Below are 17648 nucleotides of genomic sequence, written 5' to 3' on the forward strand. Positions count from 1 at the left end.
AATCGAGGCATTTCATGAAATTTCCTGCCTTGGTTGAAATTATAAAAGGGTTCAGAAAACTCTATTGAGCAACGCGTTTTCTAACTGAGATTGTGCATCCAACGGAACTGACCCCGAATGAATTTGAACACAGGGTGAACTTGGCTCGATCAGTTACACAAGCATAAGCCCCAGATTTGCTAGCAGAAAATTGCTAGTAATTGAGTTTTCACACAATTCAATCAAATTGCAAAGGTCTCAAATTCCATAAGACAATACTATGCTCATATGTCAGGGTGGACACAATCTCTCAAGGTATTGCATCAGCACTTAAAACTCTCATGGTCGAGTTTTCCAAAAAGGAATTAGGTCATTGTAGCTGAAGACCATCTCAGTGTATCTTAATATGCGAGCAGGTCTGCTTCAGAGAGGAAATGGCGTCCAATTTCAAATTTTACACACAACCTGTTACCTATTCATTTAGTAGATGGAGGAGAACCTAAAACGGTGGAACAGCCATCAACATATCCCAGGCGATCTTAACATGGTTGGTCATCCATTGGAATGAAGGGACGTAATTTGCGACTATGCCCAGAAATCTTGCCACAGCAACCGCCGTCATCTACAAAACACACAAAATAGAAGTAAATGCATAAACTAAATAAATCTGTAACCAGGAATCTTGAACAATGGGTAGCTCAGTAAAATGGACTCTCGACTTCCAAAGCGTGACAGCTCGTCTACACAAGTTCCAGCAAGTCCGCAAATTTGTGTGCAAGTGTATGAAACTACACTATCATGGCATCTTCGGCGTAAATTGCAACCAGCAGCATCTTGAAATCTTGCAAACAAAGGAGATACCACATGAGAGCAGACATGTTGTCATAGCTGGTATAATCTTCGAGACATAAAAATTAGGGCTCAGCAACTGACCACTTTCCATTGTCGGGCAAAAAAGGCATGAAGCTCTTCCCACACTTGAACCTTCAAAATGGCCACCCTCTTCAAATCTGTGGGATCCACTTGCAGCATGCTGATAATCGGCTTCCTTAGATTGAATGCCAACCATGAAATCACAAGGTAATCCAAAGCATAGAGCGATTGCATCATTTTCCTCAACGCAGGTGCATTGGTAGAAAAGACAGCCACAGTTGTCTCTAATATGCGAACCAAGCCGAAGAACGTAAATGCAAACACTAGGTATTTGATGTCGATGGCGATGCGTGCTAGCTGAACATGTTGCATTGTAAGCTCTGTGGCTGACCATTGGTGCACGGCTTCCACTCCATCTTGCTTTTCGATCATGGAAGTACGTAGCTGTAGTACCACCGGCTCCGACTGGTTTTGACCAATTTTCAGTAAGCCAATCACTCCCTGAACGTTGTTCACAACAAACTGCATGCCAGCATCTCTAATCTTCATTATGATCTTCTTTCCTGTTTTGATTGAAAAAAGAGAGGTTCCGATTTCCTTCAACTCTATCTCATCGCCGGATAACTGGAATTCTGTCACGTCCTCTACCGCCTCTTCTGTCACCTCGGATGTGAATTCAGAGGAATCAGAATCTCGCTCATTTTCCTGTGAGTGCTCTGCCTCCATATTTGCATCTGCACGCAGGCTAATACTACCTCCTGCGTCAGCTGCTGACATTTTGCTGCGCATACGTAATGTCTTCGGAACAGCTGCATTTTGCCGAAACTGAGGCCATGAACCAGATGATCCGAGGCGCAATCGCGGCAAGTGTCTTATCCGCAAACTTTTACCAAATTTCCTTCGGGTGCTAGAGGTCTGCATCCAGGTCGAGGGAAACGTAACTGCCGCAGCATTGAAGGAGACAGAACTCTTTCTCGAACTTACGCACGCTCCGGACTTCCAATAGATGTAACTCTTCCATGGGAACTTCAGACCAGAATCCATCCTCCTCGTTGCCAAACTCTTCCTTGAGTGGCTTCACCGATCCACGGCATTCATGTTTATTAATTCGTACTGCATAGGAATTCTGCGGGAACCAAAAGAAATGCATACAACTCGAGCTATAAGCATCAATTACTCCTCAGCCTGAAAAGTTTCTTAAATGACTAGCAAGAACCAAATTTCTAATTATAATATTCAGCGCTCATTATTTCACTCCACAGACACACTACAAACTAGCTCTGAAACGAAATCTTCAGTAAGTAGCGAGCGGGCACGAAGTACTAACCTCGTTGTAAGCCACTTTCTCGATAGCGCAGAATTGATACACCTTCCTGTTCCAAAATGAAATAAATGCATTCACCACTTCGAATTTCAACAAGTAATCCTCCCCACCATCCCTATCTCCCCAACAGGACATTCACAGAGAAATCAATACTGATTACCCGCCAAAATCTTGAAAGGATCCTAAACCCACCTTCACAACTGAGTGCAACAAGAGAGAATTGCTATTAATTAGCCTGCGCTTGAAATTACTAACCTGAAATTTTCGTAAGTCGCGAAGTTTTTGCTACTCTCCACACTGGCATTTCCCATCACAGAGCACCGCAACTGCCAAAATCGAATCAGCGACAAAAACCTCAAGGTGGAGCCACCAAGCAGTCGGTCCCTGGCAGAGCAGGTGACAAGGCTGCTACGTGACACTACGCTACCGGTGCATGCCAGAAAAGTGGGAAAAGATACTCTGTTCTTTTTTAACACATCTCGCACATGCAACCAATTTCTGCCGCAAATCGATTGAAACAATGCTGCCACCTTCCCTTGCTATGAATCTTCCACTGGGAGGCGTAGTTCACCCACAAGCCCAATTCAGCTATCACCGATGAATAACCGACGCAACATTGCATCTGACAAAAGAATGACGAAAGTAGTGACTAGATGATGAGCAATACCTGAAGCTTCTGACCTGCTCGCCTCTTCGTCGGAGGTCGTATCCCCCGAACCGATACTTCGATGGGCGGGTATTCTGCATCGAAATACAATATCTTAATGTCGTTTGAACACATAGTTTAGTTCACAGCGATGCTTTCGATGGTTTCCGTTCAACTGTGTACGTTTACGCGATGATTCATGTAGCAAATTGTGTTGCTGATTAGGGTTTGATTGAGGTGCAAGGAGAGGTGGTAGAGTTGATGGATTTTACGAGCGGTGATGGAGTCTAGTGTGTTGTTAGGGATTTTCTCACGCTCTGGTATAGGGGTTGTTTGCGAGTATAAATTTGGGAGATATTCATTCACAGTGCAGAACCAGGTGATGGTTGTAGGTTTCTGAGACTTAAAAGATTTTTAATTTTTTTACTAAGAGGTTTATTTGATCTGGGTCCATGGTGTCCTTGTATTTACAAAAGCCTCCTGGCGTGGAGGTTAGCAATGACGAAGATGCCAAACGGAGGAGAGAGTGGCTGGAAAGCATTGGAGCTGTGTTGCAGAGGGTGGTGGGAGTTGAAGCTCGGATGTGGCTTATTACTACCCTATCATTATTAGAGGTTCCTTCTCACGTACAGGTGGAATGCTTTTTCGACCTATTGCAAAATTCGATGCGGGATAGTGTGAAACGTAGAGAAGAGAATGCAGAAGGTAAGAGACTTTGCTTTAAGATTCCGCTTTCGCGAATTAGGGTACTTTGGGAAGGATGCAGCAAATTTTAAATTCGTTGCTCTTCTAGACCCGGCAACTAGGAATTCCGATTGTCGACGAAACATTTAATATGAAGCGCCGTGAAGTTTTCATCTTCTGTTCACACACCAGTCAAGGCACTGGATGGTGATCGGTTTTTTACTTGGGCTACTTCATCTTCTGTACCTAAAATGATCACGGCCCGCGTCTTCGCCAGGTCCTTTGGAGCTTCAATTCACAAGGATGCTTTGTGAAAATAGACCTCGAATTGCAGCGAAGTTGATTGCCGACGACAGCAGCATTTTTAAGAGGCTATTTTCAGGTCTGCTTTTAGTGCTTCACTAACCATACGTGTTGGATTGAATTTCGTATTGAAATGTTGATAAAGAGTATGCGTGCAGTAATCGACATTTTCTACCTTTCAACATGGGTCAAGTATATTTAGTTCGGGTTCTCTAGTGCTGTTCCGCGTGCTCACTATTTCGTAATTTTTTTACAGACAATCCGAAAAACATTCTGCTGTGGTTCGGTAAATTTGCGGGCGCTGGACAAACTGAGCATCAACAAGGAGCCCGTGCACTCGCAAATTATGCTTTTAGAAACCGTGACCTATGTTGGCATCTTCTTGAATGGGAAGGGAAGCATGCGCAAGCACCTTCAACGGTTGCTGCTAAGCCGCATTACTTCTTAGAGCTTGATGTTGTTAACACTGTCCAGAACTTTTTGGAAGATGAACCTGAGTTTTGGCGGTCGGATGAGTTTAGGGATTCCTTGAAAGATGGCGAATTCTTGTCCATTGATATCATGTTTTTTGCAAAGGTGATGGTGAAGAAGTTGGCTAGCGACATAGATAGTGCTTTGGACACCTGGAAGGTTCTGAAGAACTATATAAGAGATGAGTCATTTTCAATATTGTGTCAGCAGCTACTCCATGTTGCTAGCGACGACAAGCTGCTAATGTTCGTAAATCATTTGGGATCAGACCTTCCGCGTGGTTACAAGAAAGATGGCAAAAACGGCAATACTAATTTGGACAGAGCAGTTAGGAGCTGGATGGAGGTTTTATCTTTTGCTGGTATGCAGTGGAAAAGTTTGGTGGAACCTATGTTTTGTAATGCGTGCATAAATCATGGGCGAAATCTTCTGCGCGCATTACATCAAGAGGAACATGAAGAAGATGCTAATTTTTTGAAGCAGCTCATTAACAACAGAACCAACGACGAGGAAAAAGAACACTGGGCTCTTAAAGTCAAAATATCAAGGATGGATAAAGCAAGTGTTTGTAGATATATAGCCCTAGAGGCCTGGGTATTATTCTATCAGTTATCAAGCTCTGCTGGTACCAATTTTGAAGCCGTGCTGAATGAAAGTGGAATTCAGTTCCGACATCATTCTCCGGCAAAGGATGTCAGAAACAGGAAGAGGAATAGGAAAAGTAGTAAACGTCCAAGGAAAAGAAAACAAAAGAGACGTCGCTCGATTGATGCAGATGATAGTGACGACGAGTCATCCGACGACATTGAATTGTCAAACCCGGAGATTTTCTCGAAAGACGAGCAGGATTGGCGGGTCTCTATTGACAACTACAGCTTAACTTGGACAAGGGTATGCTACCTTCAGTTGTTCTACTGTTTTGAGCTGCAGGACTAATTGCTAATAATGGCTTTCCTGATCCTCATCCTTCATGTTCCTTACGGTTTCATATGGAACTCTTCTATGGCATAGTTGTGTCTTGCTTTGAATGTATTTTCTCGGATCAAAGCTGCCACTTGTTTATTTCTTATAAAGATTTTCTGGCTATTGTGTCCCTACAGGCAGATCTTGCGGAGTATCTGACAGGATTTGCTGTGCAAGGATGGTTGGATTGGCTGAGTAAATCATGACTTTGCTCGCAGCACGAACATATGTTAAGAACACAATCCATTGGCGCAATACATGACGTTTCTATGCCAAGCTCATTTTCTTCCTGAAATAGCTGGCATTTTTCCTGCGCTTGAGGATATTGGTGAGTTGATGATCACCCCTACATGTTGGTGGGTCATCTATCTAGTTGCTTTTGTAATTCCTGGGGTGCGGGTGTAATTGTGTAGAATTGATGTGGCTTCTGGAGTCTGAAATAACACCTGCAGGCTCACAAAGCCGAACCGGGATTCTGGTTGGGAGATTTATTGACGTGTTGCTTTAAAACTCGAGTAGGATGTTCCCAGACAGCGGCATTACAAGAACGCCTAATTTCTTTAAAATACTTTGAACCAGTTCTGAGAGACGCACCGAAAGAGGCTTCTATCCGCACCTACCACCTGACTCATCATCTATATTTTGTTGTTATGAAGTGAGTTGTCCACTCCATCTCTTAGTCAATCATCATGTAGATGCTAGGACATTGCAACTTAATTAAAGAACGCTATGACTTCGATGTAAAGAGTAAATACACGCATCTCTATTCGCTGTTAAGATGTGATCTAGAGCAATCCCTCGCAACCGGTATGTAGGAAAATACAGTTGCACGAAGCACTGACTAGTGCAAATTTCCTGTTACAGGTGCATTAATCCGCTGTCGAAAGGCGTTGGTGCACCATGTTACTAGGCTTTTATTTGTAATGACTCAAAGTTTTAAAAGAAGAATTATTTTATTGCCTTCCATGAATTGGAAACAAATTATGTAGTTACCAGCTACTGTGCGTCATTCTAATGACGACTGTGGAATCACATACGTCTCGAATTTCGTCTTTTTGGTTTTTTGCTCAATGTTGTTGCTATTCAAATATTTCCGTTATCAATGTTATGCCAGAATGACCGACATATTCCAATGGGATCAGGTGAGTTAGGATCTGGTTTTCTTGTACAGATTCGGGTTGGTTTTCCTGCCGGTGCATTCTTTTCGCTGGTTCAGTAATTGCTAAATTTCTTGTATTGTCGAATAGGTGCTTAAAAATTTTGGTCCACTATTTTCTGTTCTGTGAGATAGTCCTAGAATGGAATGAAATGAAATCAGGATTGGCTTCAGCATCAGCTCTTAGAAACAAATGTAGAACTTTTAACAAAGGAGTGATATCTGAAATAGAGTAACACTGAAGAAAGAAATGGTCATTGCACTCAAGAAATGATCACGCTTTGAAAGCCGTTTCATGTGAAAGTTTGATTCCGGTTAAAGTGTTGCACTTGGTACTAGAGTACCCAAGACAGCCATCAGATGAATGGGAATTGTGCTCACTTAACATTTTAAAAAATTCTCTACATTAGAATGGAGTTCCTGCTAATTGTGTTCAAGAGCTGTTGATCTTATTTAGAAGGTAAATTTTAGCTAAACAATAGATAACTGGTCCTAATCTACCTACCAACTAAAACATCTTTTAGCGTCAGGGCTCGGTTTTGGAGAGTAGCACATTTTAGTCATCTAGAAACGGGCAGTGAAGTCGTTAATGGGCTGCGATCTTTCACTGGGTACATCCTCTTGTTGAATCTGGGCACATGTTTGGGTGATTTGTGTGAAAAGGGCTGCAAAACATGAAATTTTTCCTGGGTTAGCAATCTTTTATGCAGATTCAGTGCTTTGATTTATAAAAGTACAATTGAAGAAAGCTAGAATTACCAACGTTCTTGCGATACTGATAACAGACTGATTCAAACAGGTTGCACTGAGGAACTGCACAAGTACATGTAACGTACCAAACAAGGTGCCAGTATGGAGCAACTCAGTGAGTTCTCGGACTTTATTTCTAGCCGCACATCGGAGGTACGCGGACGCTGCGACCTGTCTATTATTAGTCCTCGCTGCAGGTCCACACTAAATCTTTCAGACTTTCCCATCCCCAATAGACATCTGCTCAGGGCTCCCGGAGTGAAGCTACTCACGACTCTACTGGACAAGCCAATGCTATCAAGCACGTCAAGTACGACAATTTGTTCTTCGCCGTCTAAGCAGATGTATGAGACCTTGCCGCCTGAACTTGAGACATCCTCGGAGTGATGGTGGTTGTTACTTAACTGAAGGTCATCGGTATTCGGCGTGGAAATAACAGAATTGTGCGAAGAGTGTATTTCAGCTGGTCCTCGTGCATCCGCACGACGTTGGCACATGTCTTCTTGAAAGACAAATGCAGCCGCCATTGGGTTGTCGAAAGAGAAATCATCTTCATCAACTTTGATCCGAGCATCCTTGAGAATAATTGCAACAAATATTACCATCAGAGTGGCGAAACTCAAACAAAAAAATTCGCGCAGGCAGCTTTTTGCCGTTTGAATGGAAGGTGAGGCTGAGTGGAAAAGTACCTGATCCTGTCTGCTTTGGACATTATTTGCTTGCTCCATATCTGGCTCAAGCAAGTCCGGCTCAGCCGCGACATCCATGTGTAACGGGCCTGAACTGGGCACCCACATGGACTTTCTACCTGATCCAAGCTCCGGCCACCAGCTTCGCCCTGATCGCGCCCCCTCCACCACACTTCTCGAGCGGGCAGAACCTCCAATACAGCACGTCGTTAACGAAAACGGCATGACTGCATCTTTCCCCCGACAAAAACCTTTCTTGGCAGAAGGACCTGGGGAAGTGGCAGGTAGTTGATGTTTCTTGCTGACCATTGTGGAGACAGTTCTCAGGGGTTTTGGCATCAGAGAGACTCCAAGAGCTGCTGCCCGACGACCAGCAATCGTATGAGGACTTATCCTTCTTCACTCTCCCGGAAATATATATCTCGATAGCAGAACTTCTACGGCAAATCTATCTTCTCACAATCAAATATCTGATGTCCACTTGGCATCTAAGATCTTCCCTTGGTTCATGATGTGCATGAGACTCCGGAACTCCTCAACATATCTGCGTTCTAATCCACGCCCGCAGTCCATGTCCACGGTGAAATGTCGTAGCTTCTCCAAAGTGCTCCAGTAGAGCTAGAGCATCCATTGCACGAACTCTCAACTCAACGTCTGATGTTAAGGCTTTATCCATAAGCAATACCTAGCAGCGTCAAGTACTGTCTGCATCAACTCAAGAGAAAGATCAGAACACGGTGGATAATTAATAAAGGAAGCCCATCTGTAGCTGCAATGTCTTTGGTTCTCAGTAGTCTCAAACTGCAATGAACCTCTGGAAGTTTCCATTTGAATCCAGATCATCGTCTGATCATCAACCAGCCCCCTATGTTGCAAATTCACCTTCTGCTGAACAAGGGATTGCACGAAAGGCTTTGGAAGAACAAACCCACCGAGTTTTGTATCAACTGCGCAAACATAGTCTGACAACGCCAATCATCTACACTTAGCTACCGGGACCTACTATTGGATGAATGCACCCAAACATATTCTACTCCTCATTCATTCGTAGTACCAAAGGATTTCACATGTCTATAAGTTAGTTTAGTGTGTTTGACAGTTCGAGAGAGATACAGTTGCAGAGTGTTATTGAATGAGAGAAAGAATACTTTCAGTATTAGATTCTTGTGATACTAAAGAATTGTGTATGATTGAATAAAGAGATATATGTGTTATGAACGAAATGTACATTGTAGAGAAAGTATAGAATCTAATACCTACATACAGCTGTAACATTGAAGAGTTGTAGGAACCACTTCCGCCAACTACTCTCTCCTGTCAGGCCAACGATTAAAACAACTCAGCACCAAAACTCTTGTCGTGCATCTAGATATATAGAAAAGAGAAACCCAATCATGAAGCTTTTTAGCAGCTTTTCATTAAATATTCCGGTTACAATAGCATAAGCCAAAAGTAGCAAACCCTAACCTCTCTAGCCAAAGTCGGCTACTCTTTTGGGTATTTGTACTCTTTCTACAGCCTCTATCAGAAGTCGACGAACGGTTTGTTTTGGCTGCATTAAACGTGACATCCTCTCCAATGGCTTCCAACTTTTATGAACCAGCGAGGTGATTGATTCATGTGACTCGACTGCATCGATGATGTGAAAAACTCACTCATCACGAGAAACTGGAATCAAACCGAAGGCCTCGAGGAGGGGAAGTCGGCGTTTCAGGGATATTGCGCTGCTTTTGAATAATAGCTGGAATGCGGATATTGCGTGCTTTTTGTCCAGTGCAAGATCCAAGAGGCCATGCTGTGCCAGCTTCTGATAGCCAACAATGAACAAGCGGACAGCAAATGGTTAATCACTCGGCTAGCCTCGTCGATTGAATACGATGAACCACAATTGTGCAGGATCCTTTGGTCCCCATAGCAGGACGTCGGCTGGTGTTCTTTGGTGGAAACTCCCGTAGATTCGCTTGCCTCCTTCTTTTCTGCATCCGGTCTGTCGCCGTTGGGTGACGACTTAGAATTGTCCGCCCCCATTGCAAACAATTCAAATGCCAAGCCCCCCCCTGCGGGAATAGCTCGATACTCCATGGACGATTCCGCTTTCGTCGATGGCTTGCATTGTGCGTTCCAGGCTTCGAGACTGGTGGTGGTGCTCCCGAGGCTCCGTCTCCATTTGGGTCTTGCAATCAGCAATGCAATGAAAACCCTAGAAACGGAATTGACTAGTGCAAGCCCGTGACTTCGAACCCACCAATGCGTTTCTATGAAATGCATATCATTAATATTATAATTCGTAATATCATAAATATCAGAAAAATCTATCTATCCATATATAGTTAAATTTATTACAATAAAATACTTTTAAATATTTCAAAATATTTTAGTCTAACATGACCAAAGATAATTTAGATGTATTAGTTGTAATGGAAATTAGAATTTTATATAACCTCTTGCTCACTTGTTCATTACATATTGTAGTGTTAAGCACCTACTTATGCTCTAATACTTTACTTTGTATTAAAATTCAAAAAAGTTTCAAGTGTTGAAAATAAGACATTAAATGGTTAAGACTTGTATTAATTGTTTTATTAATAGTAATTAAAAATCACATAATTATATTAATGGTGATTTAAAATACTATTATTAAAAATATCAATATATAAAAAATCTAAATAGTATCATAAAATAAAAATGATATTATAATAATTAATATATTTAATTACTTTTGATATTAATAAAGTCTATAAACTCAAGGGTATTATTAATGCCACTAGAATATTTGCTATTACACTACATGCCATCATATTATGGTGTGTATTAGCAATAATCCAAAAGTGCATTGTAGTGTGAATATGAATTTAGGATAATTGAAGTTGTTGCTGCAACAAGAAATTGAAATTGATTGTTATAGTAAAATCAAAAAAAAAAAAGCAAATAATATGAATGTGAAGATAGATTGTTGAAATAAATTTCCAGCTACAACTTTGTGTTTTTATGATATTTTCATCAATCCATTCAATAAGAGGATTCAAACTTGAGGTATTTTCAAAACCAAATAACTAAAGATTTAGTAGTAGTATTTTTAAGATTATTTGAAATATCAAATCCAAAATATCATTATTCAAACTTTATTACTATCTTCAAGATTTTGAAATATGACTTGATATTTTTGTGATGTATGAAGTAATATCAAGTCAACCTAATATGTCAACTTAATATTCTACATCCATTCTTCTCATTCTTTTGTACTATTCATTATGCCTCTTAAGAAGTTCTTGAGCCTTGCAAAGAGTAGTAAAAAAGATCCTTTTAGGATAAATGAATATGTTATAATTGTCAACTTATTAAAAGATAATTTTCAAAAATTGCATAGTTTGAGCAAAACAAAGGTATGTAGAAAGCAAATAAATAAAGTTGGAGCTTTGAAGTATGAAGCTGTTGATATGAATAAGACATCAAAAGATAAGTTTAACTTTTTTGTGGCAAACATGCTAAGTTGATTGCAAATTATTAAAGAAAATTTATGGCTTCATACTACTAATTAATAGGTAAGAACACTAATATCAATAATAAGGATTAAAAGCAAAGTATACATATAATGGCCACAAAGTTGGAAGACAACTATTAACTCTATAAAAAAATGCATGATTTGTATGATACAAGGTTAAACATGACCTTGATCTACAAGAAGGACTTTATTGCAATAAAAAATATAATATTATCATAAGACTCTATGATAGTATTAGTGACCAATTCGTAGATTTTTTGCCCAATTTGAATTTATGACCTAAACAACTACTATCCAAGGCTACTTTGAAGACTTTATTATAAGACAAATTTAATGAATAAGAAGAGGTTTACATGAGGAGCATAATTTCTTAATGTCTTCTATTTCTCCTATATCCTCAGTTATATCACTAATATTGTCTTTTATATGACAATTGTTAGTCGGCAATACCACCACTATTACTTCAAAAAAAAGAATTATCTACTTTTTTAAAGTTCTAAAAGAAATCTCTAAAAAGACACCACATGATGGTCAATTTGTTTGCATAGTCATTATAACAAAAAATTGCCATAATAATAATACTTGATTTTATTAAAGCAAAAAAGTGAGAGAGTTGAGGCTTGTTTATAAAAATAATTAGATTTATAAGAAAGATAAGAAAAGAATAAAATGACAATTGAAATAGAGAAATTAGCTATTGAGTAGGAAAAAAAAGAAGAGATTCAAGAACATGATAGAGAAGATAAGCTCTTTGTTCTTACCAAATCTCAATAAATTCAAAGAAAGAATAAAGAAGAAATAGAACAAGTTTTAACTCTTGTGAAGAAGCATATGAATAAAAAATTAGTTTATGATTTAAATTTTATTTATTATTTCAAAAATAAAATTTTATAGTTTTTATTGTAAGGTTGCTCTATTGTCAATCCTAAAACCTAATGCGTTGGTCCAAATTTCATTGGACAAAGTTAGCACAAGTAGAACAAAATTCTCTATGGCCATGTTTGAACTGATTTGATTAATTTTTTAAAGAAACTTTGCCTTGTCCAAAGTCTTGAAAAGTTAGAATTTTGTTCTACTATAGGTGGATATTTAAGAAATGCAATCTTTCAAGTGAGATATATCTTTAGAAATCAACCTTTTCAAATTGTGTAAAACTTTATTTATCCTCTATACAATAAAGTTGTTGGCACAAATTGCAAACTCCATCCTAAAGAATTGGTGCTATTTATTAAACTCCCTTATAATATAGATACCTTGACCAATAATAATTAACTTGGTAAAATTAAGAATTTACTCCAATCAAAGACCAAGTAATAAAATATTATAATGGAGTTGCTTCAACTAAAGCCTTGCTATTGCATTCATATTTTGTCGTAATATCTCTTATTTTGCAATGCCATATAGAATCTATAAGATGGTGTTATATGGTAATACAACTATATAGTGAAAAATAAAAATATGGATGTTATTATAGAATATTGTAGTTATTATAGAAGATCTTAGTAGAAAGATGTAGTCAAAAAACAATGATAAATTTTAAAAAGGAAGTAAAATGTTTAGTTTTATGTTGCATTTTATAGAAGGAACTTCTATTTATTTCATAGAGGCATAAATGAGCCAAATCATAGTAAATGACATAAGAAATTGATATAGACATGTTTAAAAAAGTTTTAATAATAGGTTAAAATAAAACTTATCTCAAATTACAAAAAATTGATATTCAAAGAGGATTGATTGTCAATTTAGGTCAAATTAGATCCTAAGGCACAAAACCACAGACCTATAGTGACTCTAGGGATTTTTTGCAAATCAAAGAGTAGGATTTGAAAGCAAACATAAAGAGAGATATTTAAGCATTGGTTTTCTGTTATTTGAATCAATATTGAGATTTTGAGAGATTTTCAAAGTTACTAATGTTTTCAATGGATTTAGATTTTTAGAAATAAAAATATAATTATAAATTTGAAAATTTCTTGAATTTTGTAGCATGTGCATGGGTGAAATTTGGATGATTTATTGATATATTTATTGTGAATATGTGTGCAAAATTTGAAATCAATCAGTAGTTAAATTGAAGCATATGAGGATTTTTGTGGATTATGGTTTCAAAAATTTGAGATTTAAGGTCAATGAGTGGTTTTGAGATCTAGTTTTATCTACTAATTGGATCAAAGGAAAATTTGAAGAGCTCAATTAAGAATTAAATATTTATATATAATCCAATTTTTGGAATTATTGAATGGTTCAGCAAGAAAAAATTGGTGTTAAAAGATTAGCATTTAAGTTGGAGAAGGAAGGTAGCCAAAAATTGAGAGCTTTTCTTATAATTGATAAGTTTGATTCTTTTTAAACTTTATTTTTTTGTTAATTTCTTGTTGATTAAAATTTAGATGGAATTTTAGTCAAGAACTATGATTTAATTAATATTTACTGAGGATTCAAATAACTATAGTAATTAATTAAAATTTACTTGGAATTTTCTTAGAATTATTTATGATTTTAGATTTCATTAGGATTTGGTTTAAGATTATGATTTAGGATTTGTTTAGGATTTAGGATTTTTCTAGGATTTAGAATTTCATTGGGATTTATTTTAGAATTTAGTGAAGATTTATTAGGATTTGAATTAGGATTTTAATTGGAATTTGACCTTGGATTTGGCTAAAGTTTATTAGGATTTTTATTAGGATTAAATTAGCATTAATTATGTTTTATTTAATATTTATTTAGAATTTTTATATTTATTATTTTTTAGAATCTTTAATAATATTTTATAAAAATTCTATTTATAGAATTTTAAAAATATTATTATTATTTATTTAAGATATTATTCTTATATTTGTTTAAAGAATTTTTTTATTATATTCTTTTGAAGTTAAATTATAACTTCTTTGTATTTCTTTTGTAAATTCTTTTAAATTTATTTTGATTGATTAAAGTCTAAATGAGATTATTAAATATTAATTAAAGTTTATTTAAGTCTCTATTAAACTTGGTATAATTATTGTTGCATTTCTACTTACCTTTTAGAATTAGATTCCCAATGCATTTTTAAACAAGAACACATATAATTCAACATAAGTGGTAAATCCAATGTGAAAGCTTAAAATATGAGGTATTAGAGTTTGCTTATTTTTATTTTTGTTTTTATTTAATGGAAAACAATAGCAAGAGTTTTGAAGGAGCTATGGGAAGAGTTTCTAGTAGAGTTTCTACTAAAAGACAAGATATGTATATAGATCTAATGGTTACAAGTATATTTTAAGCTTTTATATTATCTATACAAAAATAACAAAGCAATAATCACAAGAAAGCTTTAGCAACCAAATCATTGCAAATAGTGGTTAATAAGATTGATTAATTTGATGGAAGAGACATCTCAAAGTATCTAAGATATTATAAATGAAAAATGAAATAAAATCTAGTTTTTGAGAAGAAGATGATTGAGGTATTTGAACTTGCCATAGTATTGGAGATACAAGAATATGTTATATCAATTATAAAGTATTTTAGAAGTTTATAGTAGATATTTCACATGCATTAAAAAATAAATATTTCTTAAAAGACATTGATCATATTATTAAGAAATTATTTCTAGAATGGATTGAATGGCCTAAGAAGAATTTAGAAGTAATAGAGCTATTAAGGGAGTTTGAAGGGCAATATTCTCAAAAATTAAAGGTGGAAAATTTATCATTGGATCCAAACAAGATTGAATTATTTCTTCAAGTAGCTGATGGAAAATTACAAGAAAAATTGGAGTTGCTTCTTGAAGACAAAAAAAAAGATGAAAGATTGACAACAAAATATGTGAGCTAAAAATAAACCTCCACTAATTGGAAGTTTATTCTAGTTCTCAACAAATGAATTAATTATATAAAATTAGAAGTTATAGCTATTAATTAAGTTTTAATTAATTCACTCTTTAATTTTTTTCTGAAATAAATCAATTAATGAAGCCAAACTTATTACCAACTCACACTTATAATTAAAAATTCACTTGATAAATTCCATGCAATTAAAAAATCTTTATTAATATAATTTTATTTATTTATTTATTATTATTATTATTTTAATTTATATTTAATTAAAATTCATCTATTGACAAAAATTTATCCTTGAATAACATTTCATCTTTAAATCACATTTCATCTACATACTTTATTCATGTTAAAAAATTCATCTTTAATCCTAATATGTCAAACCTTAATATAACTTCTTCCACTTTCTAGTCTAATCTCATCCACTCTAAAAATTCTTACCAAGTTGGTTGATGATGAGCTTCAATGGAGGTAGTAATTGTAGAGTAACTATGGCTCTAGATTGAATCTTCATCTTAAAAAGTACAATATCCACCTCATAAAAATTGACATAATCTTGCAATTAGTAGCATTGAATATTAATGATTGGAGCAGCTTGGCAATTTCTCTAATTCTTCTTGTGAATACAATATATATATATATATATATATATATATCTTTTGCACTGCAAGTGCATTAATCAATCTGCCAAAGAGTGGCTACATTATTAGATTACTACATTGTCTAGTCAATTTAGTTCTACAAGTTGTTATTATTTGTAGAAGTTAAGTAAGCTATACTCTATGGAAAGCTTTATGAAATCAAAGAGCAATTTGTAGCTCCTCGATTCTAGATATAATGCACAAGGAACCAGAAGAAGATGAGATGTGAGGTGCTCCCAATTCTCTTAATTTGTCTCGTTCTTAGAGCTTCTTTTCTACATTGTTTGTCGTTCAATATTAGCACCAGTACTTTGTAGAATTAGCAATCTAGATCTAAGCTTTGAATGCTCTTAGAGGTTCCATCAACTAGAATCTCTCACAATTAAGTAATTTTTAAATCTTCTTCTATTTTTTTTTTTTTTTTTTTTTTTTTGTTTCCTTTACAATTGACTTGCAACTCCACACTCGACCACCACACCTTGTGCTCGATCCGAGCTAGTGAATCTTCCAATATGTGAACATTATTTGAAACTTGAAGCCATGGATAACAGTGTGCAACAGGAACCTAGTGACGGAAGTACTTTGTCGCACAGATATACACCTGCTGTTACTTCTCCCTCTTCTGCTTCTTCACATTTTAAGAAGGGTCCTCTATTTGAACTTGAACTTTGTGTGCTCAAAGCCTTCGCAATTTAGTATCTTTTCTTCATAAGATCTGCCACCACCACGCTACACCAACAAGCTCCCTCATGGTAGCCGCTTCAAAACCACAGGGACTGTCACAGAATTAGAAGTAACTACATCGCCGTTTGCTAAAAAGAACAAGGCATACTCCAAGAGACACAAAACCACAGTCAAGAAACTTTTGCACTACAGCTAGAAAACAAAAATTTATTCCAACTGCAACATACCTGCAGCTGAATATAGACCTAGTACATCGTCACCACAACTCCACATTTCTGCATCGACTTTACCATATAGAACTAGCCACACGCAGAACAAAAAATCAAAGTTGCCACCTCTATTGCCAACCGCATTAGTTCTGCTGCATTACACTGGAACTCCAAGCCTGCTTCAGTCGCAAAATGAATTTGTCCGACCACGATACACTAGTTGTAACTAATCTCGCTGCTTGGCTTCCAAAAAATCCCACTCAGATAGCAAAAGGAGAAGAAACAACTACGCCGTCCACCAAACACAAGGAAAGACAGAAGAGAGAACTTGATCACGGTGCAGCACTTGAACTTCTGCAATACCTCGCCCACACCAAATTCCGCACAATACACACACGTTGAATACACCCACGTCAAAAAAATTCAAAGACAAACTCCATCTCGATCGGAGTTGGGATTCGTACAGAAAAAAAACAAAAAACAAGAGAGTGAGGGATCCGGGCGGCCAAACCCCTATCAACAAAGAGGCTGCCACTGTTCTTGGGCAGCCTCTCGTCCTCCTCATCACCTTTTTTTTTTTTTTTTTTTTTTTTTTTTTTTTCTCTTTTTTTTTTTTTTCCTTTTTATTTTATTTTATTTTATTTTATATTCTTCTTCCTTTCTTCTCATTTTTTTTTCTAAGCCTTCTTTCTACTATATATAATATATGTATTTTCTTTCTTTGACTTTGCTTCTAATTTTTATTTATTTATTTATTTCTTATCATATATATATATATATTAAAAATTATTATATATATATATTAAAAACTATTGATAATTTATTATTATTATTATTATCATTTTTTCACAAAGACTACTTCTTTTGATCCTTCATCTAATATTAGCTAATTAAAAAACATATTCTTTGTAGATTTTTTCTTACTAAACTCTATCTTAGGTTGCATGTCCACT

The 17648-nt window shown here is 36.3% G+C and overlaps 3 protein-coding genes and 1 long non-coding RNA gene across 16 annotated transcripts; 1 reads left to right on the forward strand and 3 right to left on the reverse strand.

Annotated features, from left to right (window-relative positions):
* Positions 1-175: 175 nt before the first annotated feature.
* Positions 176-2963, reverse strand: LOC112287687 (uncharacterized). Of its 5 annotated transcripts, XM_024530966.3 has the most exons (5): positions 2844-2963; positions 2432-2502; positions 2180-2225; positions 913-1927; positions 176-601 (listed from the first exon to the last, which is right to left on the reverse strand). In XM_024530966.3, the coding sequence occupies exons 2-5, from the start codon at positions 2478-2480 to the stop codon at positions 479-481; spliced, it is 1233 nt and encodes a 410-aa protein (XP_024386734.1). In that variant the 5' UTR covers positions 2481-2502; positions 2844-2963; the 3' UTR covers positions 176-478. The 5 variants fall into 5 exon arrangements, with proteins under 5 accessions (XP_024386734.1, XP_024386736.1, XP_024386732.1 ...); XM_024530968.3 differs by lacking the exon at positions 2844-2963 and having other exon boundaries at positions 913-1978; positions 2432-2822; XM_024530964.3 differs by lacking the exon at positions 2844-2963 and having other exon boundaries at positions 2432-2621.
* Positions 2771-8695, forward strand: LOC112287686 (uncharacterized). Of its 8 annotated transcripts, none has more exons than XR_016505122.1 (6): positions 2967-3527; positions 3784-3888; positions 4066-5171; positions 5381-5571; positions 5763-5898; positions 6108-6207. XR_016505122.1 is itself a non-coding variant. In XM_090253686.1 (5 exons), exons 2-5 carry the CDS (start codon positions 3404-3406, stop codon positions 5447-5449), a joined length of 1404 nt encoding a protein of 467 aa, XP_090109812.1. In that variant the 5' UTR covers positions 2771-2912; positions 3299-3403; the 3' UTR covers positions 5450-6207. The 8 variants fall into 8 exon arrangements, 3 of the variants coding, with proteins under 3 accessions (XP_090109812.1, XP_090109811.1, XP_090109810.1); XR_016505124.1 differs by having other exon boundaries at positions 2975-3527; positions 5823-5898; XM_090253686.1 differs by adding an exon at positions 2771-2912 and having other exon boundaries at positions 3299-3527; positions 5381-6207.
* LOC112287688 (uncharacterized) lies at positions 6761-8177 on the reverse strand. Of its 2 annotated transcripts, XM_024530970.3 has the most exons (3): positions 7839-8177; positions 7236-7724; positions 6761-7064 (listed from the first exon to the last, which is right to left on the reverse strand). In XM_024530970.3, exons 1-3 carry the CDS (start codon positions 8175-8177, stop codon positions 6960-6962), a joined length of 933 nt encoding a protein of 310 aa, XP_024386738.1. In that variant the 3' UTR covers positions 6761-6959. The 2 variants fall into 2 exon arrangements, with proteins under 2 accessions (XP_024386738.1, XP_073392943.1); XM_073536842.2 differs by having other exon boundaries at positions 6826-7064; positions 7236-8177.
* Positions 8696-15812: 7117 nt separating the features above from the next.
* On the reverse strand, positions 15813-17196 carry LOC149988252 (uncharacterized). Its single transcript, XR_016505281.1, has 2 exons — positions 16714-17196; positions 15813-16578 (listed from the first exon to the last, which is right to left on the reverse strand). It is a non-coding gene; the product is annotated as an uncharacterized LOC149988252 (long non-coding RNA).
* Positions 17197-17648: the final 452 nt, after the last annotated feature.

Source organism: Physcomitrium patens, chromosome 10 (genome assembly GCF_059467195.1).
Source record: "Physcomitrium patens ecotype Gransden chromosome 10, ASM5946719v1, whole genome shotgun sequence".
In the NCBI taxonomy this organism is placed as follows: Eukaryota; Viridiplantae; Streptophyta; class Bryopsida; order Funariales; family Funariaceae; genus Physcomitrium; species Physcomitrium patens.

Bases quoted from the DNA above. Each gene is read 5' to 3' on its own strand.
- LOC112287688 (XM_073536842.2), bottom strand. From the start codon at position 8,177: ATGCCAAAACCCCTGAGAACTGTCTCCACAATGGTCAGCAAGAAACAT. The intron at 7,065-7,235 runs GTACGTTACATG...CATGTTTTGCAG, and splicing joins CCATACTGGCACCTTGTTTG to CCCTTTTCACACAAATCACC.
- LOC112287687 (XM_024530966.3), bottom strand. From the start codon at position 2,480: ATGCCAGTGTGGAGAGTAGCAAAAACTTCGCGACTTACGAAAATTTCA. The intron at 2,226-2,431 runs GTTAGTAATTTC...ATTTTGGAACAG, and splicing joins GCGACTTACGAAAATTTCAG to GAAGGTGTATCAATTCTGCG. The intron at 602-912 runs GTCAGTTGCTGA...TGTGTTTTGTAG, and splicing joins TTGCCCGACAATGGAAAGTG to ATGACGGCGGTTGCTGTGGC.
- LOC112287686 (XM_090253684.1), top strand. From the start codon at position 3,275: ATGGTGTCCTTGTATTTACAAAAGCCTCCTGGCGTGGAGGTTAGCAAT. The intron at 3,889-4,065 runs GTCTGCTTTTAG...ATTTTTTTACAG, and splicing joins TTTTAAGAGGCTATTTTCAG to ACAATCCGAAAAACATTCTG. The intron at 5,172-5,380 runs GTATGCTACCTT...GTGTCCCTACAG, and splicing joins ACAGCTTAACTTGGACAAGG to GCAGATCTTGCGGAGTATCT.